This window comes from Penicillium samsonianum (genome assembly GCF_028829775.1).
Source record: "Penicillium samsonianum strain IBT 33392 chromosome Unknown utg000003l_segment0_segment0, whole genome shotgun sequence".
In the NCBI taxonomy this organism is placed as follows: domain Eukaryota; kingdom Fungi; phylum Ascomycota; class Eurotiomycetes; order Eurotiales; family Aspergillaceae; genus Penicillium; species Penicillium samsonianum.
In genome coordinates this window covers 760,326-786,596 of record NW_026643261.1, presented here as the reverse complement: position 1 = coordinate 786,596, position 26,271 = coordinate 760,326, and the positions used below count along the sequence as shown (strand labels likewise).

Below are 26,271 nucleotides of genomic sequence, written 5' to 3'. Positions count from 1 at the left end.
GATGCGTCTCACAATGGTATGATGCAAGTGCAACGAACTCGTCTCGAATCATTGCCCATTGCGCAATCGAAGGTGGATGGTGTCCCCTTTTTTCTTACAAGCATCGAGGCTCATTCGCTGTATTCAGCTCTCATTCGATAACCCTGGGAATCATCATAGGCCAAAAACCGGCCCGTATCGTGGATCATAATATCCCCGCACCACTTTTATTAAGTCACGATTACGGCGTCGTACGTTATAATTCTAGATTTGTAGTCAGATTCAGGTTTATATGATGGATATGTTGTACAGTCGAATCTTTTCGATATCAACAGTACCCCGCTTGTCTCGACTGCCACCAGAGACAGTAGCTAAAAATAGCATCTTACTTGCCGAGATGCACGACACGGGATAACTGAGAGTAGATATTGGGATTAATGGCGTGCAACATACAATACAACATATGTTCTAAATCACATCATAATACTTAGGCTGATTGATCTATATAGCCGCATAGGTCGATTCCCCATGTCCCTTCAACATTGCGAGAATAACATCAAGTTAAATACTATATACACCGGTCCCCTAGACGGTAACGAATACTGTCATCATTTAACCCAAAATTGATTATAGTGCACCATCACTGAGAATTCCTCGTCCTCGGGCTCACTTATGAGAAAAATGCAAAGAACCATAACACAGCGATTTCACCCTCCTCATTCAATCAGTCTACAATCTCTGTACATCATAATCACCTCAGGCTCAGAAAGAATTCCAAACACCGGCGGCCAAATCATCCAAGACACCTCAAGCTAGCATATAGTCAAAGTGACTATTAAAACCTCACGGCCTTTTACGGGTGCCTAATTTAGAAACAATGAATCCGAGCTCTCATGAAGAATTTAGGAGTACTCCATGTCCAAAAAGCCAACCAGCAAGAAAATCCCGTTCCAGCTTCTATGCGTCCGCAACACTAAAGGAATCAAGTCTAATTCGCGCGCTCTTCTTTCTAACAAAAGCCCGTTAAGGCATGTATGCAGCCTCAGATGAGATGATGTTGTTTGATTTCTCAGTTCCGGACCAGGTGCAGTTATCTTCAATACAAGCCGACTGGTATATTATTTGATGGTGTCTCGGCACTCCTGGTCACTTTATTGTGAGTATTTTTCTCTATCCGTTGAGTTTCCCTGGGCTTGGCATACCGGCTTATATTATACTATGAGGGTCTGAAGCAGGATAGTTACCCCGATGTTGCTCATTTTTGCTACAATCGTGAGGGCTTTGGCTATGCATGCAGACAGTGAGAGTGTAACGGTATAGTAGTCTTTTTGGGACTATCACGACAATGCGGCTTTTGCACAGAAAATGATTCGCAATATGGTTATGATATAACCTATGACATCTATTGATACAAAATCTGGTCTTTCAAAGAGTTTAGATTCTATAATTAGTTGGAGGGGATACCCATGGATGGAAAGCACGCTATGGTAATATATAGATGGAAGACATTTCTCGCCATGGTCTCTATTATCCTCTCTTAGGAACATTCTCAATGCATCTTCTTCAGTTCCTTTTTAATGTCCTTCTTTCATCTTCTAGCCAACAGAGCGCAAATAACAGACACAAAGCAAAAGGCGAAATTGTGGATCTACATAGTAATATTTCTTTAAAAAAAACCAGAACAGTCCAAACTCGCATTGTCGCTGTGGTTCTAGAAATCTGCCGTAAATGGGCACTAATTTTACTATTTTGTTTTACAAAAGGACGCCTCAAACTGTATATGCTAATATGTTCTGGGGCCATTTCGATTCCCACCCGAAATCATAATTCGCGCTCAAGGGGTCTATCGCCGTTCTTATGGCTTATGCATTTGAATTCTAGGTATGTGATACTGGTTACCTTGGAGGACTCTGGAAAGACCATTTAGAATGGAAGAAGAATCCGATTATTAGATCCCTTTTGTTGAGAGGCAAGTCTTATATCCGGGAGCCGGAGCAGACTGGTGTTACTGTTGCGAGCAGCGAGGGCGCTGTTTCTGAGGCACCCAAAAGACGGAAGTCTTGCGGTTCGCAATATAACGGACAACTATGCTTTTAGACAAGCTCTTCGTTGCGCCAAATGTTGGGACTGGTAGCGATCTCAATCTATATATCTCGGGGGGAGCTCGGTTCCTGCTAAACTGAAATGCGACTGAGGCTTGCTATGAGGGATCAACCTTCATGTGCGGTATGGCCTGGATCTTATCCCTGTGTTTATTCGTGGGGGTGTGATCTTGGTTTGTGGAGATATTTCCCAGAGGAATGTGTAGTGGGATGACAAGCGGAAGCCTTATCTGGAGGTGGAGGCTTATCCAGCTTGGAATGTACCTCATTCGAGGGTTGGGTATTTTGGTGGAGTTTAAAGTCATAGTAAGGGTGTTGTGATTAAGGTGAGATCAAGTCATAATTGAAATCGGTTCCCTAAGCGTCCCAGCCTACCTAGGTGCTTGATAGGAAGGGGTCTGCGATGCGGACATGTCAGACTTTCTGGCGCCAATAGTCTGTTCGAATCGAATTAGAGCATATAGAAATTCTGACTTTAGATGACGGCAAGTGAAGACAATTGGGAAATTGCTCTTAATTCTAGAAATGTAAGGCTGGTAAGTAAATAAAAAAAATATACACAATGCTCTCGGGCTATTTCTGGAGACACCTAAAACGGGGGAACACAATCATTGCCCCTTTCCCAAGAATCAGCGGTTTGGAACTATATATAACATGAACGGGTAATATCTTGACAAGCTGAAGTAGGACAGCTCCTAAGCAAATTCAAAACAAAGTACGTGCAGTCCCACGAGGCTCAAGGACAAAGCATATTAAGAAAGGAAAAAAAGTGTACTAAAAGCAAAGCACATGGTAACACAGATCTATTAATCACAGGACCAGTGATATTAGCAATCGACCGGTGAGAACCTTAGTGCTAGCCCAAGCCCTTAGTTCCGGGCAGCTCGGAATCCGAAAACCGACTCGGTTAGTTCTCCTTTTTACAAAGTCCATCTCACATAACATCTGTCATGTGGTTGCAATTAGTGGGTCTTATTGGACACGGGGAGTTTAAAGTACATAACCCAAAACTATCGATAGAGTAGGCTAAAATAGTGCGCCATAAGCCCGGATTCTTCACCGAGAAACGTGTGGGGAAATAAATAATAAGCCGATGAGGGGTAAAAGGGGGAATGACGAGACTGTTTCACCGGGGAAACATAAAGAGTAGAAAATCCAGCTGGCAATTGTGGACCAAGAATGATTTTCGACGTGAACAAGCCAATCCAATCCATGAAACAATCAACGTGCAAGGAGAGAACCAAAAAAAGAAAACAAAACAATTGTGGACTGATAAGCTGTCGCAATAAGATTGGCAATAGGGAGACTTGGCAGGATTCACAATGCCTGAAAATAGGTGCTGCTTGGGTGTATACACATCCACGACGTACAATGTGCACCGTTGCTTGGCTGTGGAACATGGTCCGCGATAACCGTCAATCCCTGCCCTCCCGGCCAAGGCGGGAGCATCAGATTGCACAAGGCTTGGCGGAAAATCATCATCTTGGCAGCACTTGGCAAGCATTTAGGGGCCTCCCTTACGTCTGGCGGGGTGGGGATTTCTCTACAACCTTGTGTTTTGGTCAGGTGGGCTATGTAATGTGCACAATTGGTGGCAAAAGTGGAGTGGAAAAAAATCATGCAGATAGTTTGAAGCGTTGTTCATTGATTGCTAGCTTGCCAAATGGGGCAATACGTATGCTTCCCAGAAGCGAAAGACGTAATAATGTAGACAAATTTTGAATGAAAAGCATGCGGTAATTTGAAAGCGCCAAAAAGAAACACCCCTATTGATTTTCCTGCCCTATCCCATGATGGGGTGGTCCCAAACCTCCCGATTGGAGTCGCTCAATTGACGAAGATTGCAAAAGAAAGAAAAAAAAAGAAAACACATGGTAAGCTCAATGATGCATCTGTTACTGTGATGGTGATATATCGTGAAATATGGATGGAAAAAAAAGACTGAAGCGACTAGGCGTGCCAGTGATAGAGCGTCTAGTGCTGCTTCTTGCCATGACCAAGGTAGAGGAAACCACTAGGAAGGGTGGCAGTAAGGTCATTGAGGGAGACTGAAGAGTTGGTGGAAAGAGAGCTATTGGTGCGGGCACGGTTGGCAGGAGCCAACTCAGGAGTTTCCTCAATTGAGCTGGTCTCAGTCTGGGGCAGGTCTTCCCAGGCGCGGGGATCCGGGCCAGATTCAGTGGGAGACAAGACGAGGAACTTGTTGGCGGGGTTGTAGGGGAAAGTCTCAGTGGCAGAGAGGACCAAGAAACGGTGGGTGGGAGTGTAAGTGTACATTCTGAGAGAAGTTTCGAAAGCTTTGTGTGTGTGGAAGAAGTGACTCGGTTAAAGACGGGATCTTTGGAGTATTGAAGAGAATGTTGTAGATGAATTGTTTTGGATGAAAGTGGGAAATCTCAGGGAGTTTCGACCTGACTTATATAGTCCAGACCGAGCTAAGCCAAGAAGGACCCTGGAGAATGAGGGGCATTCTGTATCAATGATAAGCCCGAATCACGCCGATCCAACGCATCCAGCACATCATATCTGGGCCGGGGGGTACGGAGCTGTGGATACGCGGTCATGCAGTCAAGCCACTCCCCGCTATTATCACCCATTTAAACCCATAAAGGAGAATCCCAAACATGCTGGAGAGCTTCACATGTCTTGGCCGAAAAAAGGGGGGATCAAAGCCAAGAGTTCACTATTGACCGACTATCACCCTTTCTTTTTCTGAATGCTTCGACTTCGCCTCTCTTGGCTCTGGCATGGTCACACCAGAGTCTGGGCGGCTGACAGTCATTCCCAGCAGCCATGGCAAATATGTTGTTGACTTGGCGAATTAAGCCCTGTGTCATTGCGCAATATGCTTTGCCTAGAGAAACCCGTTGCCAGCCGAACCTCAAGAACCTCGGAAGATCAACAGCCAGGATGAGGGGCCAATATACGAGAACTCATGGCTTTCACAGGCTCCCGTATGCATCCACACCTATGCAGTATGTGTGTTAATAATGGTTTCGGGTGGGAAAGCCTTACACATTCCGAGTTGTTTCGTCCATAGTTATCTTCGCCAATCATTCTAACCGCTGCATGGGCGCTAGGACCACCGGTTATGCTGGGGTATTTGATCTCCCCGGTCTTTCTCTTAGGGACCCGATAGCGCACATTTCGCTACTCTCTGTAGAGGGAAAAGACACGAAAGTGACATCATATTCCAATTTTCCCCAGAATCGAGAATCGAGAATCGAGATCTTGTTAACCCAAGCAGTTTAGATTCGGGTAATTGTCACTCTGGGACATCACTAAGCATGTGACAAGCAGATTGTTTCAAACTGATCAGCTGGGTTATTTCGAAATAGATAGGAAGTAGAATTGAAATTGAAGAACTTTTTGTTTCCAAGGTTCCTCCGTCAAGTTTATTTAACCTTCAAACTGAACCTTGGGAACACTTATCACGTGGTACAACCCTCATGCAGCAAAATCCAAACATTAATGAAGTAATTCTCGTTTTTATTCTTTTTCCCTTCTCTGCAATACCTAAAAAAACACAAACCAACAGCGGCAAAGCAGACTGCTCAGCGACTGGTCTCGACCTGTCGATTGCGTCGCTGTGCCTTGCCGCCCCTAGCCTCGCGCGTCTCTACTCGCTCGGAGTTAATATCCCGGTAAGCCAGCGCCTCAGCAAGGGGAGAGCCTCAGTCAAACCCATATGAACGCTATTGTGCCTTGGCTGAGGAACTTGGTGCTTGTCACCAGTCATTGGCGCTCTATAATCAATTGATAGGCTAGCGTTGATTTCTTTTTGCCCTGGGCCCTGCAGCACGATCGCGCTAGATCCGACAAAGAACGCCTCCTGCCTAATATCGCACTCGGCCAACACCGACCATACTATACCACAGCACGTCTGAATTTTCTTGGCTTCGGAATTTTTCTTATCCTTTACTCGCTTAACCTCAATCTTATTAAAAAAAAAAGCCTTGTCACCATGCAGTCTTTCATTTTAATCGCGCAGAACTTGCGGCTATCACCAACTGCGCCATAGAAATGAGCCTTATTCGCCTACATCCACAAGTCGAGGCCCATTGCAATAGAGTCAATGAAGTCATCTCCTGCCATATCGAGACTGAGTTCGGGTGGAGCTTGCTTGGAGGACTGCCCTCTTTGAATTTCGGTTGGTTCCTGGTGCTACTTTCAGCGGTCTGCCTATCTAGTCCTGCGGTACAAACAACATGAAGGTCTAGAGCCAAGACTTTTCAAATGCTATGCGGGGACTCGATTTCCTCGGAATTATATTGAATATCCCAATGTACAGAATTCGAGAAGAGTCATCGCAATTTCGCCGGTGTCATTCAATTAGTCACACCTCCTGCGCCGTCTACAGTGAGACACACATCATGAGAAAGCTGTGGCAGGTGCCTTCCTCAGAGCATGAGCCATGTCTTTAGGGCTAGGTATCAGGATCATAGAGGTTTGTCAGATGAGGGAAACCATGTTCCTGACCCACGCTTCGGCCGCAGCATTGGCCCTATGGGGTGCCATCCGGAGAGGGGTCACTGTTGGCGCTCAGAACATGAGCCCTAACACTGGCTACAGCGCTTTTAGAGTGATGTCAAGTGCTCCCTGCAGCCTGCGGAATTTGGAATTTGCATCGGTAGTCATGCTTAGGGCTTCGGTGGCCTTGACCAACCCCTGCTGCTGGCGAACCCCATATCAATAATCGTGACTCTCCTGGGAGGCACACCACACTGTAACGGTCCACCTACCACAAACTCTGCCGTCTGTTGGTAAAAGCATATGCCCTGGATATGGCGCATATGTATACCATTTTTGTGCCCTCCATCACCTTCTCTTTGACTGCGCAACAAGTGATCACCGAGTTACTGGCTGCATATGGCGCATATGGATGAATGATTTACAGCGCTTGTTGGGGGGACGGAAGGACCGAACCGTTTTTGCGACCATCGATGGTGTGTTCATTCTTTTTTCTATTGAGTTGCGCAGTCAATTCACTTCTCTTGATGTGCTCATCAAATGCTATAAAGCCAGGCATTGATCCCCTTCTTGCTTCTCATCACATCAATCAACATCCAGAGTTTTAAGACTTCATTCGAACTCAGTCATCTTCGATTCGCAATACCTGTTTCTACATCCTCTACCACTTGACTTCTTCACTCAACCCTCATTATGTGTTCCATCTACATCTTTGAATACGCCTGCGGCTGCAAGCACCAAGAAGAGGGTGTAGTCCCCTGTGTTAAACAAGGCACTCCTGAGTGCAAAGGCGTTAAGGAGCAGCCTCGTGCACGAGTTGGCTACCGGTGCGCTCGCCATGGTGGATAAAGTGACTTCTGATGTGAGTTGCATATTTCATATTGAGGCGGATGTCGCTTGCATAGGATTTGGCTAACAAAACACTATAGGCACTTGATTACTCAGAGGCTCGAGGAAGTCCATTGCTATGTCCTACGACCATCGAGTGATTGGCTTCCCCGCCCTCTCTGTGCTTGCTTCAGGATAGAAGATACCATTGTATCACATCTGCTATTTGGGCGCAATCTTATTTGTTGCCTCGCATCGGTCATTCTGGGATCTGGGTGTACACTTTTCTATATCTGGAATTTCGGGCTCTCGTTTTGACTATTTTGTGTTTTTTTCTGTCATTATTTGCCGGTGGTTCTCCGTGTTGCTCTGTCTATCCACGCGTGCTCGGATCTTCCTCTCCTTGGGCAATACCGTTTCGTGGACAAGTTGAGAGACCACAGAGTTCAATTTTTAATACACACTATATGATATTGTCTTGATTTCGTGATATTTGCATCATTTTATATTGCCGCTCATTTTTGATTTTAATAGCTGATGCATGCGGATTCCAATATAAAACAGCGATATCAAGCAGCTTTGTAGAACTCCATAATGGCAACAGTCGCATGACCCTCAACGATCTACCAGCCTGCACTGTCGATAAGTCCACTGTGTCTTGATACTTACCGAGTGGTAGCTTAAGGCATGTGTTCTATTGGTAGCTTTGGACTCAAATTATCTATAAGCCAACGCCACAGCAGATGGAATCCGTTCTCCTCGTGTCATACCATATTCATGGCCGTCCAAGCCTGAATCCGATTGATCTACCTAGAAGATCTTCGGCATGCCGCATTTTCACAAACCCAACACAACCAATACCGGATACCGGAAATATTCTTGCGAGGTGGCGGTAACAGGGAAAAGTGCGTGCAAGATGGGGGCCAAGAACTGGAGATGGCGCATGTTCTGCTATGCTTTATCTGTTTATCAAATTGTAGACGGAAACAAAGTCTTCAAACAGTGTTTGGAATTGACGAAACTCTCCCATAAGCAGGGTAGGTCGGCCCTTTAAGGCATCGCAGAACTTTCTCTTGGCCTCCCAGAGAGAACGCATAAATGACAAGGCTGTGATAGGGATCCAGCGAGGACGTGACGTTACTCTCGGTAAATTCGGACATATGGAAATTCACTATTGGCGAGAATAGGCTTCGGCCACGTTGTGCATACGCGAGTCATGCATCCTGTGGTGTCGATCGGACACTAGATTGTAGGAATGAATGCCCTCCTGAACCAGTCACATCAGAGTTACAAGGGTAAAGGCGCGTGGAAATCGGATCCCTCCTCTCATAGGACACAAAGTCGGATCAAGCCCAACTTGCAAAACGGAAAGGTTGTGTGAGAGGGCACCGCTCCAGAACTGGTGGGTGATCAGGACCTGGGAGACTTTCCAGGGCGAAACCTGGTCAGTACGTTGTAGAGCCTGCCAGTAACATTAGACGCGGCTGCGATCTCCAAGGTACAAGGTACATAGGCGATAGGCTGCACAGATACCTCGTGGGTTGCATTAATCCCGCATATGATTTGTATCAGCTGATTTTTAAGTGTCGAATCAACCAATATCCACGACCCTGGGTTTGTTGGATTTGTTAATGCGCAGCTGTCTTTAGAGTTGGCAAAATACTTAGACAGGGGTTCGCCCCACGCGGCGCAGACCACGTCGAAGCTCCTTTCTTGGCCAATCCGCATTTTGTTGGCGCTGTGCCTTGGCTAAATCCAGCGGAACAAGTGGGAGTATATAATTTCCCCCGGGAGATTCAGCGGTCGAGAAAGGAAATTCGCGAGCTAGGAGCTATTCACGAGGATCTTCGGCGTGCAAATATCCTTTTAAACCGTGAAATCAACCGAGCATTGGTCATCGACTTTCACTGGTCTAACTTGGATCCCGACCAATATCAAGACGATCGCGACCAGCGAAGGGATCGGACAGAGTCACCATATGGAAAGCGTTTACGTGTTCCATGAATAAAATCCTCTTACATGCCCTTATATATAGTAGTTAACAAGGGCATAGTGCATAATCAGGCGTTCTATTTTCCAGCACATTGTCGAACATTGCTTTATATTAGTCCATAGTTGATATTGATGGATGCGCCAACTGGCAACTGGGTCATCATGTATATCACGTGATGACATCGTCACCAGGCTCCTCAACCTCCGATTTCTCCCTGATACAGGCATCAAGAGCTATAACGTTGCGTATGTGATGTCAATCGAAGTCGACTGGGCAGCTGCCACCTCCGGCCCGGACGGAGAAGCCCTGGCAGAGCGAATCCGGTCGTTCGTGCACGACAAGTTTCAGGAGATCACCCTACCGCGCTTTATTCGCTCTGTCCAGGTCCACTCCTTCGATTTCGGGACCATTGCCCCAGATCTCGAGATTAAAGACTTCTGCGAACCGTTCGCAGATTTCTACGAGGAAGACGACGATGATGCCGACACCTCCGTCACCTCAGAGGAGCTCATGTCCGAGCTCCACGAATCCTCATACGAAGACGACATGACCTTCAATCCCACCGCGCATAGCCCCCATAATTTCAGTCACCATCCATACCCTGGCGAAGGCTTCCAGCCATCTGCGCTTCGATCCCCACTAGGCGACCACCTTAATCCGCATTTCATGCCCCGCGCCAGTACACCTGGAATCCCCGGCGGTACGTCAACATTGGGATACCACATGCGGTCTCTGGGCGGTCTATCAGGCACCCAGACACCCCTTGCCGCAGTAGCAGGCGGCACTTCTTTTGCGAGCGGATGGTCGGATTCAGGTATAGGTGCCGGACCCAGGTCCCAAGCAGCCCGCCCTGCTGTCGCACATCACCTTGCAGAGCCCGGCCTGGATACCACTAACTCCGCCTCCCGGCCCTCAACCGCCAACACACTCCCCTCCCATCCTTCCCTTGGCCACACCGGCAGCAGCGGCTCAAATCCGCATATCAGCGACCCAACCGACGCGCCACAACCCTCAATAGAGATACCAGACGACCCCGCCGCCGAGGACCAATCATTCCCCATCCCGCCGCGCATGCGCGAGCGCCGCCCAGAGGACTTCCAGGTACTATGCCATGCTAAGTATGCTGGCGACGTGCGCATGTCCCTCACCGCGGAAATCCTGCTTGACTACCCGATGCCCAGCTTCGTGGGACTGCCGTTGAAGTTGAATGTCACAGGCATCACGTTTGATGGAGTTGCTGTTGTTGCGTATATCCGCAAGCGAGTGCATTTCTGTTTCCTTTCTGCGGAGGACGCAGATGCCCTGCTTGGATCTGAACAGTCTCAGGGTAGTCAAAATCCCAGTGATGATGGTCGGCCTCGGTCTGGAGGCGATCAGAAGGAGAAGGATCTGAAGCGGCAGGGTGGGTTATTGCAGGAGATCCGGGTGGATAGTGAGATTGGTCGCAAGGAAGATGGGAAGCAGGTATTAAAGAATGTTGGAAAGGTCGAGCGGTTTGTGCTCGCGCAGGTTCGACGGATCTTTGAGGAGGAGCTCGTATATCCTAGCTTTTGGACATTCCTGGTTTGAATTTTCAAATCATGCGTTAGGCTGATTCTTATACTATGTACATTTACGAATAACTTATGATCTCTAAACATGACGATTTTTGGTCTGGTCCTTAGGTTTTGCTCCACTCTGAAACACTGGTAGCTACCACGCCTCACAATAGAGCTACGGGAATCAACAGACATGTGAATACGAAAGGGTAAAATTGATTGAATATGACAAGTGCTATAGAATCAGCACCATGGATCCCACCGAAAAATCTTAAAGATATCTGCTAGTACATGGAAAGGAATGCAGCGATAGAGAGCTCGTAGCAACTGCAAATCCCACATTCCCCTCTACATAACAGTAGAGTCCATACATCGAGAAAGGGTAGTTATGCACAATACTTAATCCAGAATGTGTCGAGTGATTGTGTTGCCGAAATGGTTCCAACTCCCGTGACAGGGGACGAGGCCCTCAATCCAAAGCAAAGGTAAAAGGTGCGCAGGTGAAAGTCTATCAAAGCTTGGGCTTCGAAAGTCTGAGTCCGGCGGAATCGAACAGTGCAACCCTTTACAGATCTTTCTTGTCCTTCTTCTCGTTCTTATCGCCCTTTTCGTTGGAAATCTGGTCACCGAGATTGTGATACTCGCGGGTCAGACCCTCGCACTGCTTCTTGAGAGTCTCGATATCCCGGTCCTTGGAAGCAATGATCTCCTTAAGACGACCGATCTCGCCGACTGAGCCAGCCTCTGCGATACGGGCAGAGTCCTTTCCACCGGCCTTCTTATCACCCTCGAAGAGACGGACGCGGTCCTCAAGACGGAGAGTCTCGAGAATCATGGTATAGGTGCGGTTGAGGATCAGGGAGAGGAACAGAGTGAATCCACAAAGATACATGTTGCGCTGCGAATAGAACTTGCGGGCCTGAACCTCCATGCGGTCGGTGCCGAGGTGGGCGGCTCTGTTGATAACAACGGTTAGAAAATTTGCTAGAATATCTGAGGATTGGCTACTTACCCCATGCCGGGACCGTCTTTGGTGAAGGCGGACAATTCCTGCTGCACACGGTACACACGGTTCACGGAGTCGATGAACAAAATGAGGATGAAGATGAAAGTAATCTAGAGGCTAGTTAGCAGTCTGACCGGAAATTTCGGGTTTCATGATAGGCAATATGTACCTTCAATCCATATTGCAGCTTTGCGATGATCGGGCTCTCCGAGATGAAGGCAAACAGCTTGCGCTTGATGGTGTGGGGAAGAGGTATGACGAGGGCCAAAAATACACCCATCTCGAACACCAGAAGGAGGAACACCTATATAACAGCATTGTGTTAGTAGGGGCAGGATCTGGAGACATGACGTTGGCAGCTTGGGCTGGGTGGACAGTTTCAGGCTGCAGGCTGCAGGCTGCAGGCTGCAGCGATTCTTGAGCAGCACCACACGAAGAAACCTGGGAGCTCGTCGGACTTACAAGGGAGTAGTAGAGAGTCATTTTGCCGTGTGTTATCAATCCAACGACACTTAAAATCGACTTTCTGGCCTAATCAAAAGGGGCGGGGTGACAAGAGCTTCAGAAAGCTAGCTTAGGGGGGAAGGTAAACAAAGGCGAGAAGCAGCAAATCTGTAGAAAACAAGCACAAACACAGAAAGACTGAAGCAAGAGAAAATCCTTGGATCAAATAGTTGAGGTAATTGAAGGTCGGGGAGATTAAGAGACGAGGTGGTCTTATGGGGGAAGTTTTTCAGGTTCGGAGGAAGACGTCATGGCCTCGGAGGCTCTGCACGTGATGGCTGTCATCAGCCCTAATCAGGATTCTAGCATCTATTGACTTCGCCCGTTCTTGAGACTATTTGAGTTGCATATGTATGTTGGTGCTTGATTTGATTGAAATGCTCCATTTTGTATCGACATGTTCAACAATAATACTATGTATAACACTGAAGTCTAGTATATGTCGTCATCACCCGTGGACGGGATCTACATTGAATCCATGGTATGTCCGGGTAACTGATAATAAAATTAGATCGGCATAATACAGCTAACATTTCTCCAAATATCCATATTTCTCGGCCAAGTAGAACAGAGTAATATGGAATTAAGTTCCTCGTATTCGGTGAGTCAACGGATTCCCCTCAAGTGGGGAAGTTTCGGGTATTTCATGGGTTAGCCTGGGGAGCTGTCAGCAGTCGATTGTGAATCTATTCCGTTACACAGGCATCACTCAATCCCCTTCACATTGACTGTTTTTGCAATTCCTCTTGAAGACATGGCGCACGACAATATAAGCACCGAAGAGATCGAAAGAGCATCCCAGCTTCGAAGTGCACAAGACAAAGCCGTTGCTCTCTTCGAGGAGATCGAACGCGATTTGATCCGACCAGGAATCACCGAAAAGACCCTAAATGCAGAAATCTACCAACTAGGACTCGATCGCTATGGCATCAAGACCCACTGGCACAAACGAGTCATCCGCAGTGGACCAAACACTTTGAGCCCGTTTAACGATAACCCTCCGGATCGTGTCATCCAGCCTGATGATATCCTGGTTGTTGACCTGGGGCCGGTCTTTGAAGCCTGGGAAGCCGACTTTGGGCGCACTTTCGTCCTAGGAGATGATCCAAATAAGAAGAAGCTGCGGGACGCCCTCGAGCCGATCTGGAATGCAGTCAAGGCAAAATATCGCGAGAACCCAGATATGTCGGGCGACGAGCTATACAATATCTCCTGCCAGGTTGCGAAACAAGAGGGCTGGGATTTCGGCGCGGATATTGCGGGCCATCTCGTTGGGTCGTTCCCTCATGAACGCATTCCGCGGGATAGAATCTCCCTGTATATCGCCAAGGGCAATAATGAGTCGATGGGCCTGTCGGGTCGTGACGGGTTCAAGCGTCATTGGATTTTGGAAATCCACCTTCATGATCGGGCACGCGGGTTTGGTGGTTTCTACGAGCAACTCTTGACGGTTGATTAGGCTGTCTGGGGTGGGCCTACGCGAGTCATACTACCTACCGCGGTGGACGGTGGCTACATACGATCTATGGTTGTCTCGATGGTTGCTTTCCTTTTGGGTATACTATGTCTTTGATGCGGCGGAAATAATCCATCGAGACCTTCTTCTAACGCGTGAAAGAACTGGGCGCCTTTCTAGATATCTAGACAATGCATTCGTGATGATTCTATGTACAATTTTAGGAATATGCGAGATTTATAGACAGGCCTTTATTTTAGCCCTCAGCCTCGTAGGAGTTCGACTTATGCTTGGGCTCGAAGTTGAAGGTGTCAGGTGCAGGACCCAGGAACATTTCACTGTAGTATCGATGGATGGTTAGCTGATGAGTATAAAAAGGTTTGTGAAAGGAAACTTACGTGATCTTGATCCAGTCTTTGTAGTTGCCACTGCCCATTAGTGTCTCCAACTCATTGCGGCCGCGCCAAGCAGGAGGTCTGTCTTGAATGTTGGGAGGGAGGTACTCCAACAGTCCGATTGGGACATAGCGATAGGTAAAGCTCAGCCATTCTAGCAGGAAGCGACGGGTTGTTCCAACACCATGCTCATCAGAACCCCAGGCCTGGAGACCGTACTTGGCGAACTTCTCGATATAAGCCAGACGCTCAGTCGCGGACTTGTCCAAATACTGGCCGCTCTGAATTTCCTCGAAGATCCAAGGCTTGATCAAAGCTCCACGGGCCACCATCACAGAGTCCACACCAGCATTATTGACGTGGTTGTCGTAGTCGGTATGCGAGTAGCAGTCGCCGTTTCCGATGAAATAAGTCTTGCCACCATTGGGCATGTGGCGGGCATCAGGTTCACGGATGGTGTCGCTGAGTGCATCCTGCTTCTTGTTCAGGCGCTTGATGAGGGCTGCACAGTCTGAGATGTATCCCCAGTCTGCCTGTCGGGTGTAGCGCTGCTGTCTACTACGTCCGTGCAGGGTAATGGCTGCGGCTCCCGGGGGGCCGAGGTCCAGAACACTTGACTCGTATCCACCGAGAACCATACGCTCAACCAGCTTTTGGGCGGTAGGCTGGTTGTCCTTGGTTCCCATACGGATCTTGACTGTAATCGGGATCTCCTGCGAGACAGTGTTCATGCCGCGAATCATCTTCTCCAATTTAGAGTGGTGGTCAAGAAGAGCTGAGCCAGCTCCATCACGGAATACAAGCTCAATGGGGCAGCCGCAGTTCAAGTCAATAACGCGCAGGTTGGGCGTAAACTTCGACAACACCTCGGTGGCCTTGAGAGCTTGCCATGGCTTGTTAGCAGCAATTTGTGCGCCGAACCTGGAATCCTTGGAGTTATCGTAGCCCTGAACAATATTGTCGCCCGGGAGGACGGTTGGCGGTGCCATTTCCGACTCGTGCGCCTTTAGCAGGGTCCATTCGGACTTGGAGCCTTGGATCAAAGGCATACTCATAGCCATCTCTGAGTATGTGAACTGCGCGCCCAGATCTCCACAAAGTCTTCGGAATGGCATGTTTCCTTGGGTCGTGAGAGGTGCCAGAACGGGTGTTTCCGGTCCAAAGTAAATGCGACGCTTCTCTGACGGCATGAAGGGAGGCTCAAGGAACTGAGCACGGTTCTCCTGCATGTCGATCTTCGCCTGTTCGTCCGGTTCAACAAGGTCACCCTTCTCGCGGATGGTGGATCGCTGGTGGATCGCCTTCTCCAATTCTGCAGACACTTGGGTGGCCCATTTGGTGTAGGCATCAGCCCGAGGGGTGTCCTCGCGCTTTCTCATAAGTGCTGTTTTGTCCTGGATGGAAATGAGGTTGACAATTCCGTCAGGCGTCGCGTGGGCCACACGAGGCCGAGCTTTCTCTATACGTTCTGCGTCCTCCAGCAAAATCAATTCCTTCTTGCCGTCTTCGGTTTCTCTCTCAGTTGAGTGCGAACCAACCATACGACATTTCCAGCCGGAAGAGCATTTCCCTAGTGCTTCGAAGACGGGGCAAATGTTGTTCAGGGTTGTAAGATCCTCGCGCTTATGGTCTTTCAGATAAACCCGCAAATCGTGCTCAAATCGGCATTTCTCGCCATATTGGCACTCTCCAGCGGCAAACTCGTTGGCAAACATTCTCGTGCTGCAAAGGCCCTTCGCATCTTTAGATGTACCATAACTGCGATTGGTGTTCTGGCCCTTCTTTTTCTTTCCTCTGTCCTTCTTGCCACCATCACGGTCATCACGGGGAGCGGCCTCGGCGGCATCGTCGGGGCTAGTCTCATCTGCAGGGCGAGGCTTCGGTGTGATTTGGATGCGATATCTGAATGGCGAAAGTTAGTATTTTGCGATGATTGAGGGACATCCAGACATACTCTGCTTTGACAGGTGCGATTCCCCTATCGCGCATATCTACCTGGGTGGGTTTGGAAGGTTCATCCAATCGTGCTTTTTTGGCTGGAGGCTCTTCCACGCCCGCCGCGCCAGAATCACTTGCAGCGTCGCGCTTCGGAACCTCCATGTCAGGCGCAGCAACACTGGCCTCTGGGGCTTGGGCCTTTGTAGTTTCAGGCTCCATTGTATTTCAGAGGCAAGAGCGAGCTATGCAGTAAACTTCGCAATCGCTGTCGGTGAGGAACGTTCGGCCAAAATTTCACATCCAGGCAATATGTTTGCACTGTTTGAATTCGATATAATTGGCTCGGCATGCTTGCGGGACCTTCCAAGGTTTTCCTATAATAGACAAGCGCAAACTCAAATATCTCAACCCCGCTCATTCTAAAGTTGCCTCAGGCGGAATTTCACCCAAGATATCGTGCGAATCTAAGGTAGTTGTAACTCAAGATGATGTAGCTACGTACATTTTTAGTAGATGGATCTCCATATTTGATTTTTCTTTATGTAGATTCTACAGTCCTTATGGAAGTATTTCGCGTGTAAAACTTGATTCATGTGAGGGCAACCTTACAACCTCGGAATTAAACACCATTTACCTCACAAGACAAAACGGCCACTGACAAACTCTAATGTCTATCAACAATAAATCTCCTAAGAAAGCCTGTGTTTCCATGGCTCTATATATCTCTATCTTTGACAAGATACTACAAGTGGTTTACGCTAGAGGTTCAAACAGAGTAACTTTGTGTGGTATTGTAGTACTTAAAAAAAAAGAAAGAGCCGACCTCGCATATACTAAATACGGAGGGCTAAGCAAAACGTTATCCAGGCCGGAAAACTTAGATAGACTCTTGCGGCACCGGCGCCATGTGCCATTTTGATAAATGGCAGTATGGTTATTCGAAAAAAAAGAAAAAGATTAAAAAAAGCAATCAAAGTGCGCTGTGTCAAGCGCAGGAGCCTGAGCGAATCCACCACCCCGAATCACCTGGCTGGGACCTCTGTGTCGAGTTGCAATTGCGAAGCCCCGCTCCGGGCCACTACAAAATACAGACCTTCGCTTCCGAATCAGCCAAATCGAGGGAGCCCCTGACCTCATCGGCCCTGTCGTATCTCTGCTGCTGGCTGTCGAGGCGTTGTGGCAACACGTCGGCACTAGTACGAGTTTGCCAGGTTAGCTTCCGGTGGAACATCGGCAAGGTTAGCTTCTTGAGGCGCTGTTGGAGGGGCAACTTCCTGTGGATCCGCTTGGTACGCGGCGGTTGGCCGGGTGCGCGGTTGTCGCGCCGCGTAGCCAGGGCTGGAATAGCCGGCTTGGTTCCAAGGCTTGTCGGAGAGCAACAGCTGACCCGCTTGGTTGGTGCGAGCTTGGTCGCGCGGTGGCTGTTGCTGGCGCTGCTGGTATGATCCCTGGACTTGTTGCTGGGGTGGTGCGTAGGACGCACGTTGGGCCTGAGTTTGGGAAGCATTTGACGGAGGCAGGTAGGCACTCCTCTGAAACTGCTGTTGCCGCTGCGGGTCACGGTTCGGATTCCACGTAAGCTGGGGCGCGTCAGTTCCCGTATGTCGGGGGCGGAAAGGTAGCTGGTATCCTTGGACAGGATTGCCACGACCGTAGGTGTAACGGGCGCCACTGTACTGGGGGTTGCGGGGGAACTGCTGACCTTGATAGCGGACCGGTTGGGGCTGCGTTGGACGTTGCTGCGGTCGAGTGCGTCTCGCCATCTCGTACCATTGTCCGTAGCGCAGATCCAAGTCTGTCATGAATTGCGATATTGTCGTTGCTGCAGTTGGCTCCCGTATGTCACGTTGTAGGGCTGGCTAAATGCGCGTCCATATTAAACGGAGCACTGTTGTAGTACCCGTTATTTCCGCTGCTTGGGCGTCCCGCAGCATATTCTGCGCCCACTCCGACACTTAAGTCCTGCCTCTCTTCCTCTGATAGCTCCGCGCTATACCAACGGGCTGCCGCTTCCCTTAGGCATGACGGTAGGTTGGCGCGAACCACCTCCTCAGACTTCAGTGGAACTAAGGCTTTGAGTTGGTTGACAAAGGCGTAGACGTTCGTGTAGTATGTTGTTCCCCTAAAGGTGCGGACATGCACGTCTGACGTAGGGTCCGGTGTGAAGTGGTTCCTGTTCATTCAAAAAGCTCGACAACTTGTTCATTGTCTTGCTTGAGCGTAAAAGTACGTAGGTACCCCTTGTCTCCTAGTCTGCCTTCTATGATATCACATTAGCATAATTTCAAACGATAGTGGCAGATTTTCACCTACAGCACGATACATCTTAACCAACTGCCGAACATGGCAGTTGGCCTGCAAGTGGCCAACTTGCTGGCAATAGTAACAACTGCGGGTCTCCACCTATTTTCATATAATTAATTAGCTCGCGAATACATGATTACAAGCCCCAGAGGAGACAAAGAGCTCCAAGGGCTCCCATAGCGTTGAGGGTGGAATGGGTATAGCTTGATTGTGTATGACAGCAATTTCAACAGGGAATAGGTACGTACCCGCATATCACAGCCACTGCACGGCTACCACAGCCATCACATCCAGTAGAATATGAACTCCCTTACGGCGCGCGGGAGCCTCCCAGGGCTCATCCATAATGGCCTGAGCGCGGGCGGCGATGGGGCACAGGGTTGGCAGCGACGGGGCAGGGGAGCAAAGCCAATCTATACTTATTAGCAAGGTACCCAGTTAGGATCATCATGCTGCACATACGCCCAACGTGCCATTCTAGAGTATCACATTAGCATAATTCCAAACGATGGTGACAGATTTGCACCTACGGCACGACACGTCTTGACACGTCTCGACCAGCTGCCGAGCATGGCATTCGGCCTGCAAATAGCCAACTTAATGGCAATAAAAGCAAATGTGGGTTTCCCCTATTTTCATATAATCAAATTAGCTCGAGAAGACAGAATTACCCAGGTCGGATAGGTACGTACCCGCACACCACCGCCACGTCCCCCACGCCCACCCAGTAGAACGTGCTATCCCTTCAAGAAGGGCAGGAAAAATTGAGGACAAAGCATTAGAGGCTCGCGGCGGTGGGAGAAGGGAGTAAAGCCCGGGAGAGGGAAAGGTGGAGGAAAGATCGAGGAAGGAAAGATCGAAGGGTGCTTAAATAGGCTAGTACCCCTCTGAAAAGACTTTCAAAAAGACATCCAAAAAGACATCCAAAAAGACATCCAAAAGGACATCCAAAATGACATCCAAAAAAGATTTTCTAAAAATACATCCAGCAAAAAGACTACCAATTAAATTTCCAATATCGAAGGGTGCTTTACTCGCTCTGTATAGAGTGAGGTAAGATACCATCAATTCAATGACAATAATCCACTTACTTCACATGTTACATGTATACCGTCTCCTCTCCTTTACGTTTACCCTCGTTTCTCTTTAGGATTTCACCCAAGATATCTAGACATCTCATCACGAAAACACAACTTCTTGCGCGAATCTAAGATAGCTAAAGTACCAAAACGGCCACTGAGTTAAAATAATACTCTATAAACATAGCCTTAATTGGCATTTAGAAAATTATATATTAGATAGAACAAGGAGTGTAATCTTCTAGCATTAATTTTATATTTTTAGTGAATTAGGTGGTGGTAGGAAATAGGGCTAATTATAGGCGTTAACTCAGTGGTATTTTCACCAACCCTGACTTTTGAAGTTCTTCATAGGTCACCTGATCCCTAGTATTAAGACTACTATTATTACTCCGTATGTTGTACAGTCCTTTCCTTTCCTTCCCTTTTCATAGGAGAGATATTATCTGCACACTACTAGAACACTAACTACACACCTATCTAAACTACTTCGGGTGTGTGTGGCCTGGCTTGTTGGCGTGTTGTAGAGAGAGGGGCTGGTGACGATGAATATAGTGAGGATGGCGCTTCAAAAAGAGAGGCGCTTGGAGGCATGAGGTTGAGAGAGAGGCCTATGGAGCGTAGAGAGGAAGGTTGAATGGAGCTTCCGGGGGTTCATAACCTGATAGGAGAGCGGTCGGTCTATGGAGACTTCTAGGTGCATGGTGGTGTCAGGAGAGAACTACGTCGAAGTGCATGGTGCAATATGAGATTATTAAATTGTTGAGATAGCTAGGTTCTAGCTGACACCCCCACGAAAATGCAAACCTAGGTAGTGAGTAGGTTGTTGTAGCACACAATGGGGTAGCCGGAGACGGCATTGGCTGTAGTGGGGTTGTTGGTGGTGGTAGCCGGAACTGAGGCCGGAATGTTGACCGCGTTAGCCGATTTGGCGTTGGCGTTGGCGTTGGCGTTGGCGTTGGCGTTGGCGGTATTCAGATTTGAATTGGCGTCGTATAAGACGTTGTCAGAAGTGTGGTCAGGGTGAGGTTGACCACGATGCGAAGTTGGATTCTCCGGTGAGGATCTCGAAAAGGTGAGGATCCCGGGTGTCGAGAGCGCACTAGAGTGCGGTCGACCACGAGGGGAATTTGGATTCGCCGGTAATAATTGAGACGAGCTCTGAGAGCTTGGGCTCTGCGAAACTGGAGGCGTTGTTGGAAGAAATGTTGATGAAGTTGATGAGTGCGTTGATGAAGAGGCACTGTGGTGGTGTACGTTGAAAGGAGAGGAGCACTGACGAAAATGAGGTGCGTCGAAGAGAGAGGCACTGTGGGATGACAGCGCTTGATAAGGGCTGAAATCTCTGCGCGTAGAGGTGCCCACCGAGAGAAAGAAGGGGGGGCACGTTTGTTGACACCGTTTGTAGGTGATTGTGTGTGGCTTGGCCGGTTGGCGCGTCGTCGAGAGAGGCGCTGATGACGACGGCGTCGATGGTGACAATGATGGGTTCGAACAGAGAGGCCGATGGAGGATGTCGATAGCGTCGCGAGAGAGAGAGAATGGCCTGAGGAGCGTGGAGAGGAATGTTGGATAGAGCTTCCAATGGCTCACAACCTGTTCAGGAGAGGACGAAGTGCATGATGCAGTGTGAAATTGTTGAATTGTCGAGAAAGCTAAGTTGCGAGACTATGGAATCTGACAGGCGTAATGTGAGAAAAATGAAGCTAAGCTAGACCATGTAAGTTTGATACTCCCACTTCGGATTCAGATACCTCTTCATTTAGATATCCACTAATGTAGAGATCTCTAATTATAATTCGCTGGAAGAGATATGTCAGGAGAGGACTACGTCGAAGTGTATGGTGCAATGTGAGATACGGATTCAAAGTTGTAGAGCTAGGTTCTAGACTATGGAATCTGACAAGATAGTCGAAATATGTCTTAGTGTATAGATATGTCGACTAACAAACTCTATGGTCTGGGAACAATAATCTCCTAAGAAAACATGCGTTCCATGGCTCTATATATCTCCATCTTTGACAAGATTCTACAAGTGGTTTACAGTAGAGGTTTAAACAGAGTAACTTTCAATTTATTGTGATCCTTAGGATAAAAAAAAGCGCCGACCTAACAAACTACATAGTTTGAAGGGCTAAACGAAGGATTCTTGGCCGCGGAAAACTACACTGACTATATTATATAAAACGTTAGTAGGCTGTAATAATAACTCTAAGAATTGAACGAATCATAGGGAAAGAGTTTCATTGCTATAAGTGCGGTGACCTGCTACTCTGCATTTAATTACTCGGTATGTCTATAGCCCGGCGGATCATACGTGAGCTGCACGCAGAACACAGATGAACCGACAAAGAACAGCCATCCTCCATGGACCATGTGTGAGCCGCACGCAGAACGCAGACGATCCGACGAAGGACGATTATCCTTCATGGACCATGTGTGAGCCACATACAGAGCCCAGACAAACCGAGAAATTGTGTGATAGCAGAATTGCTGAAGTCATCGCACCAACGAGCAGTATACTCATAAGGGAAGGCGGATGAAGGGATATGAGGTAGAACTTACGTGACGGCGGGAGGGGGCACGCACTGGCTCAGTCAAAAACTGAGCTCGCGCCGGGCGGGAGGCAGAGAGAGGGGCCGCGGCCGAGCTCGGGCCCGCAGCCGCCGAGCTGGCGGCCGCGGAGCCCGAGCTGGCGTTGGTGGCGCCGGAAGCGGCGGGCGCGGGGGGGGTGTTGGTAGTTGGGGGGGCCGGCGCGGGGTCGGGCACAGCGGGCGCGGCCACGTTGGAGGCGCCCGGGGCCACGTCAGACGCGGCGGGGGCCATGTTGGTGGCGGCGGCAGGGCGGCGGCGGGGGGCGCGGCGGCGAGGCGGAGGAACAAAGCCAATCTATACTTATTAGCAAGGCACTCAGTTAGGATCATCATGCTGCACATACTCCCAACGTGCCATTCTAGAGTATCACATTAGCATAATTCCAAACGATAGTGACAGATTTGCACCTACCGCGCGGCACGTCTCCACCAACTGCCGAAGATGGCAGTCGGCCTGCAAGTGGCCGACTTGCAGGCAGTAATGGCAGGTGCGGGTCTCCGCCTATTTTCATATAATCAAATTAGCTCGCGAAGACAGAATTACAGAGGTCTTCAAGTCCTAGAGGAGACAAAGGGCTCCAAGCGCTCCCAGGGCCTTTGGGGCAAAATGAGACACAGCCAGATTGTTTGTGACACCCATGTCAACAGGGGATAGGTACGTACCCGCACACCACCGCCACGTCCCCCACGGCCACCGCGGCCCGCACCGGTGGCACCGGCGCCACGTGCCATTTTGATAAATGGCAGGACGGTTATTGGAAAAAAAATAAAAAATTGAATAAAGCAATAAATGTGCGCTATGTTAAGCGCAAGGTCGGGTTTTGTTAGCTTGGAAGAGAAAGAGAAAGAGAAAGATAGAAGAGAGAAGAGAGGAGAGGAAACCAAAACACGACAACACCTTCCCATCAAACCTCAGGCTTCCATAATTTCCTATTCACTTTAGATTCACTGACTATTGTTTCCTATTCATTTTTCACTTAACATTACATTCACTTAACTATTCTTTCCTATTCATCTTCCTCTCACATCCTGATCACTTCTACATAACAATTTACTTTACGGTAGGTAACCTACTCTAGTCGGATTCTATATGAAAGACTTCTATTGTCTCCTAGTTGGCTAGCTATTGTTCCTCATTCACTTTCTACAGGTATGTCTAGCTAGGCTTCCATAAGTGTGTGTGTACCTAGCCATTCTGAACATTCTGGAGCTAGGGCTATTAAATTTGCATTGAAACCGATATTAATATAGAGAGAGCTTTAACTTCCTAGACAACGTAGTAAAACATGCCGTGAGAAATGCGTCCTATAAGAATGTGTGTATTTGCGGACTAGGTCCCCTGCAGAGGCTGATTATGGAGTAATAACGTTATCAGACATTGTATCGACTGAGACTACGATGGCTGAGGCGCCTTTGTGGGTGAGACAAAAACAATCTGCAGGGTTATAAGAGGCAAACTATTCATGGAATAATTAAAATGGATATGGCTGCTTATTGGTGTTGTTGGCTGAAGCGAAGTCGGCAGAGTCGATACCAAAGGAGTGATGTTGTTGGATAATACATCACCAGCCATCCCCAAAAATGATAAACGATGCGCAGGTCAATTGAAAATTGTATTGGTAGATTCTCTTAATTGATACAAAGGCAATTGAGTCACGAGTGCACAACTAGGTTATCCCGGACGATGCCAAGGAATTGGTAAAAGACGATAAGAGGCGCGAGCCTAGTTCAATTTGATTCGTACCTACATATATATAGCTTAAATCCACTGATAGCTACATACATGTCTAGATAGAGCCCAGAAAGTGTGATAAGCTATGTACTTACTGGAGAAAGTTGAAGGTTTGGCGAGACCCATTAGGAGTGATAAACTCCGTGCATGGTAGGTGACCCGAAGGCCCAATCAAGTGAGATATAAGTGGTATGCGCGTGGGTAGCGTTGCTCATGTAGGTCTAGATATCATGGTGAAATATAAGTAGCATCTAATAATCGTAGGAGGTAACGTTTGATGCTATACCACTTGGTACGACCCAGCCTCGGCAGAAGTGGGGGAGTGGTCCCGGGGTATGTCTGCAATTGACAGTACTGGGTTTGGTGCACGAACTAATAGGAGTGCGTATGTTGTATGTAGTGATGGATGTGACACGAATCTAGGGTCCACTTGAATCACATGTTGTATATACAAAAGTCGGTTTACACATTTTACACATTTTTAACAACATTATCCTATATTTTACAGGTGATTCTTCTTATCATTCTAACTACAACACTAATCAAGGGGGGGGGGGGAAATATCTGTAAAAAAGACGTTAAAAAAAAGACGTTAAAAAAAAGACTACCATAGTAGAGCATGGATTTTGGTAAGATTTGGCGCGATGTTTCGGTGTCGGGAAGAACTGGGATCGTGATAGAAAGACTCAAGTCAAGAGCTACATAGGGAGCTGTAGGGCTTTGTCAATGATCATGTGTCGGTCGTCGCTGATCTTGTAGTAAAAAGGGGAGTCATAGCCGTCGACCTTAGAATAACTGACCTATAGATAATGATCCCTAACGCCCCCTAATTCACTGTCCGGGAAGCTCTTCGATCGTCGATTGAGGGCTTGTTTCTTAGGAATAGAGACAACTGAATAGAGACTTAAAAACGTATGTTCAATCCAATATTGGACAGATGGGAATAGTAGGGAGTTGTTGCAGAGAAACGATCCGAGAATACGTGACAATTGAAACAGAGACCAGAGTATGTGACATAATATGTCGGGCACTCACTGTAGCCGGAGAGACCGATCACCTTTCTTCAAAAGTTATTCTGCGTATACAACCTTACTAACAAGTTTCATGTTACGCGTGAACAGTATGTCTGGCCTTCAGTGCGCTTGGCTCGAAGCCAGAGATTACAGAACCTCGCTCCAACTCTATTTATGAAAAGTGCAATAAAAAGTGCAATCGCCCCATAGGCGATTCTCATCAGCGTTTATCTATGCACTTTTTTTCACATTATCATTGCCATCGTCCATGCAGCAAATACAGTTGTTACCCAGGAGGCAGATCTTTCGGCACCTATAATATTCATTCAGGCGATATTTACACTACGCCTACGCCTACATCAACATACTACATCTCAACCTCTAATCCCCGCCCCGGCGCCGGAAGCCGGCGTGCACTCGCTGGAACTCAATAGAGCCTTACTCTTCTGTTTTAGTTTTTTTCTATATTATCAGATCTCTAGCTTATATAAACTACCAGGCTATTTAAGCACTCTTTGATCTTTCCGCTCTTCGATCTTTTCTCTCTTCATCTTTCCTCCATATTTCTTCCATCTTGAAGGGAGATAACTTGTTCCGCTGGTTATGATGGCCGTGAGAGGCCCGCCGCGCAGAGGAGGCCTGCGCTGAGATCCCGGCCAGGCGATTCGAGATGGTGGATCCGTGTCAGGCTCCTGCCCGCCGCGTGGTAAGTGCGATATGTTCCTCATCATCCATCTTCCCTTGTGATTATACTTCTTATAGGTGGTCATCGCACTTATGGCAATGATACTCTTCCCTGTGATTACGTTCAATTCTTAGAGGGGTTTTTAATACAGACTACTAACATTTTATATAATATAGTCAATATAGTTTCCGGGATGCAGAAGTTTCATTTAGCCCTATAGACGGCAAAGTCTACTAGGTCGGCGCAGTTAATTCTTTTTAAGTACCAGTACACAATTCAAAGCCACTCTGTTTAAACCTCTACCGTAAACCACTAGTAGTATCTTGTCAAAGAGGGTAGTCTATAGAGATATCAAATCGCATGGTTTCTTAGGGGATTGATTGTTGATAAAGCTAAGTTGGTAGACCATGGAGTTTAACATTCAAGGTATATATGTGTAAAGTAAGACGCATTTCGACTATCTCTTGCAGCGAATCAACGCCAGAGAAATCCACATTGGTAGATGTCTAAAGTGAGAGGAATCTGAAGTGAGAAGTATCTGAAGTGAGAGGAATCTGAAGTGAGAGGTATCTGAAGTGAGAGGTATCTGAAGTGAGAGGTATCTGAAGTGAGAGGTATCTGAAGTGAGAGGTATCTGAAGTGAGAGGTATCTGAA

General features: G+C 47.9%; 8 protein-coding genes across 8 annotated transcripts, besides 2 other annotated features; 2 read left to right on the top strand and 6 right to left on the bottom strand.

The window, feature by feature from the left end:
* Positions 1–4,055: 4,055 nt before the first annotated feature.
* N7471_003849 (uncharacterized protein) lies at positions 4,056–4,358 on the bottom strand (the record flags this gene model as incomplete). The annotated part of the gene is made up of 1 exon (XM_057276568.1): positions 4,056–4,358. One exon carries the CDS (start codon positions 4,356–4,358, stop codon positions 4,056–4,058), a length of 303 nt encoding a protein of 100 aa, XP_057136178.1.
* A 3,031-nt stretch (positions 4,359–7,389) lies between these two features.
* Positions 7,390–7,413: a sequence feature (Short protein (N7471_003848, KAJ6137362.1) was converted to a misc_feature.).
* A 67-nt stretch (positions 7,414–7,480) lies between these two features.
* Positions 7,481–7,540: a sequence feature (Short protein (N7471_003848, KAJ6137362.1) was converted to a misc_feature.).
* A 1,967-nt stretch (positions 7,541–9,507) lies between these two features.
* On the top strand, positions 9,508–10,941 carry mdm12 (ERMES complex subunit MDM12; the record flags this gene model as incomplete). Its single annotated transcript, XM_057276567.1, has 1 exon — positions 9,508–10,941. The coding sequence occupies one exon, from the start codon at positions 9,508–9,510 to the stop codon at positions 10,939–10,941; it is 1,434 nt and encodes a 477-aa protein (XP_057136177.1).
* Positions 10,942–11,475: 534 nt separating this feature from the next.
* Positions 11,476–12,399, bottom strand: N7471_003846 (putative BAP31 domain protein; the record flags this gene model as incomplete). Its single annotated transcript, XM_057276566.1, has 4 exons — positions 11,476–11,866; positions 11,923–12,026; positions 12,086–12,220; positions 12,379–12,399. The coding sequence occupies 4 exons, from the start codon at positions 12,397–12,399 to the stop codon at positions 11,476–11,478; spliced, it is 651 nt and encodes a 216-aa protein (XP_057136176.1).
* A 775-nt stretch (positions 12,400–13,174) lies between these two features.
* N7471_003845 (M24 family metallopeptidase) lies at positions 13,175–13,879 on the top strand (the record flags this gene model as incomplete). The annotated part of the gene is made up of 1 exon (XM_057276565.1): positions 13,175–13,879. The coding sequence occupies one exon, from the start codon at positions 13,175–13,177 to the stop codon at positions 13,877–13,879; it is 705 nt and encodes a 234-aa protein (XP_057136175.1).
* Positions 13,880–14,132: 253 nt separating this feature from the next.
* dus3 (tRNA dihydrouridine synthase DUS3) lies at positions 14,133–16,428 on the bottom strand (the record flags this gene model as incomplete). The annotated part of the gene is made up of 3 exons (XM_057276564.1): positions 14,133–14,214; positions 14,275–16,173; positions 16,226–16,428. 3 exons carry the CDS (start codon positions 16,426–16,428, stop codon positions 14,133–14,135), a joined length of 2,184 nt encoding a protein of 727 aa, XP_057136174.1.
* Positions 16,429–17,402: 974 nt separating this feature from the next.
* N7471_003843 (uncharacterized protein) lies at positions 17,403–18,011 on the bottom strand (the record flags this gene model as incomplete). The annotated part of the gene is made up of 1 exon (XM_057276563.1): positions 17,403–18,011. One exon carries the CDS (start codon positions 18,009–18,011, stop codon positions 17,403–17,405), a length of 609 nt encoding a protein of 202 aa, XP_057136173.1.
* A 40-nt stretch (positions 18,012–18,051) lies between these two features.
* On the bottom strand, positions 18,052–19,085 carry N7471_003842 (uncharacterized protein; the record flags this gene model as incomplete). The annotated part of the gene is made up of 5 exons (XM_057276562.1): positions 18,052–18,382; positions 18,448–18,469; positions 18,828–18,926; positions 18,976–18,990; positions 19,040–19,085. The coding sequence occupies 5 exons, from the start codon at positions 19,083–19,085 to the stop codon at positions 18,052–18,054; spliced, it is 513 nt and encodes a 170-aa protein (XP_057136172.1).
* Positions 19,086–21,875: 2,790 nt separating this feature from the next.
* On the bottom strand, positions 21,876–22,918 carry N7471_003841 (uncharacterized protein; the record flags this gene model as incomplete). Its single annotated transcript, XM_057276561.1, has 5 exons — positions 21,876–22,085; positions 22,158–22,481; positions 22,531–22,545; positions 22,599–22,688; positions 22,850–22,918. 5 exons carry the CDS (start codon positions 22,916–22,918, stop codon positions 21,876–21,878), a joined length of 708 nt encoding a protein of 235 aa, XP_057136171.1.
* Positions 22,919–26,271: the final 3,353 nt, after the last annotated feature.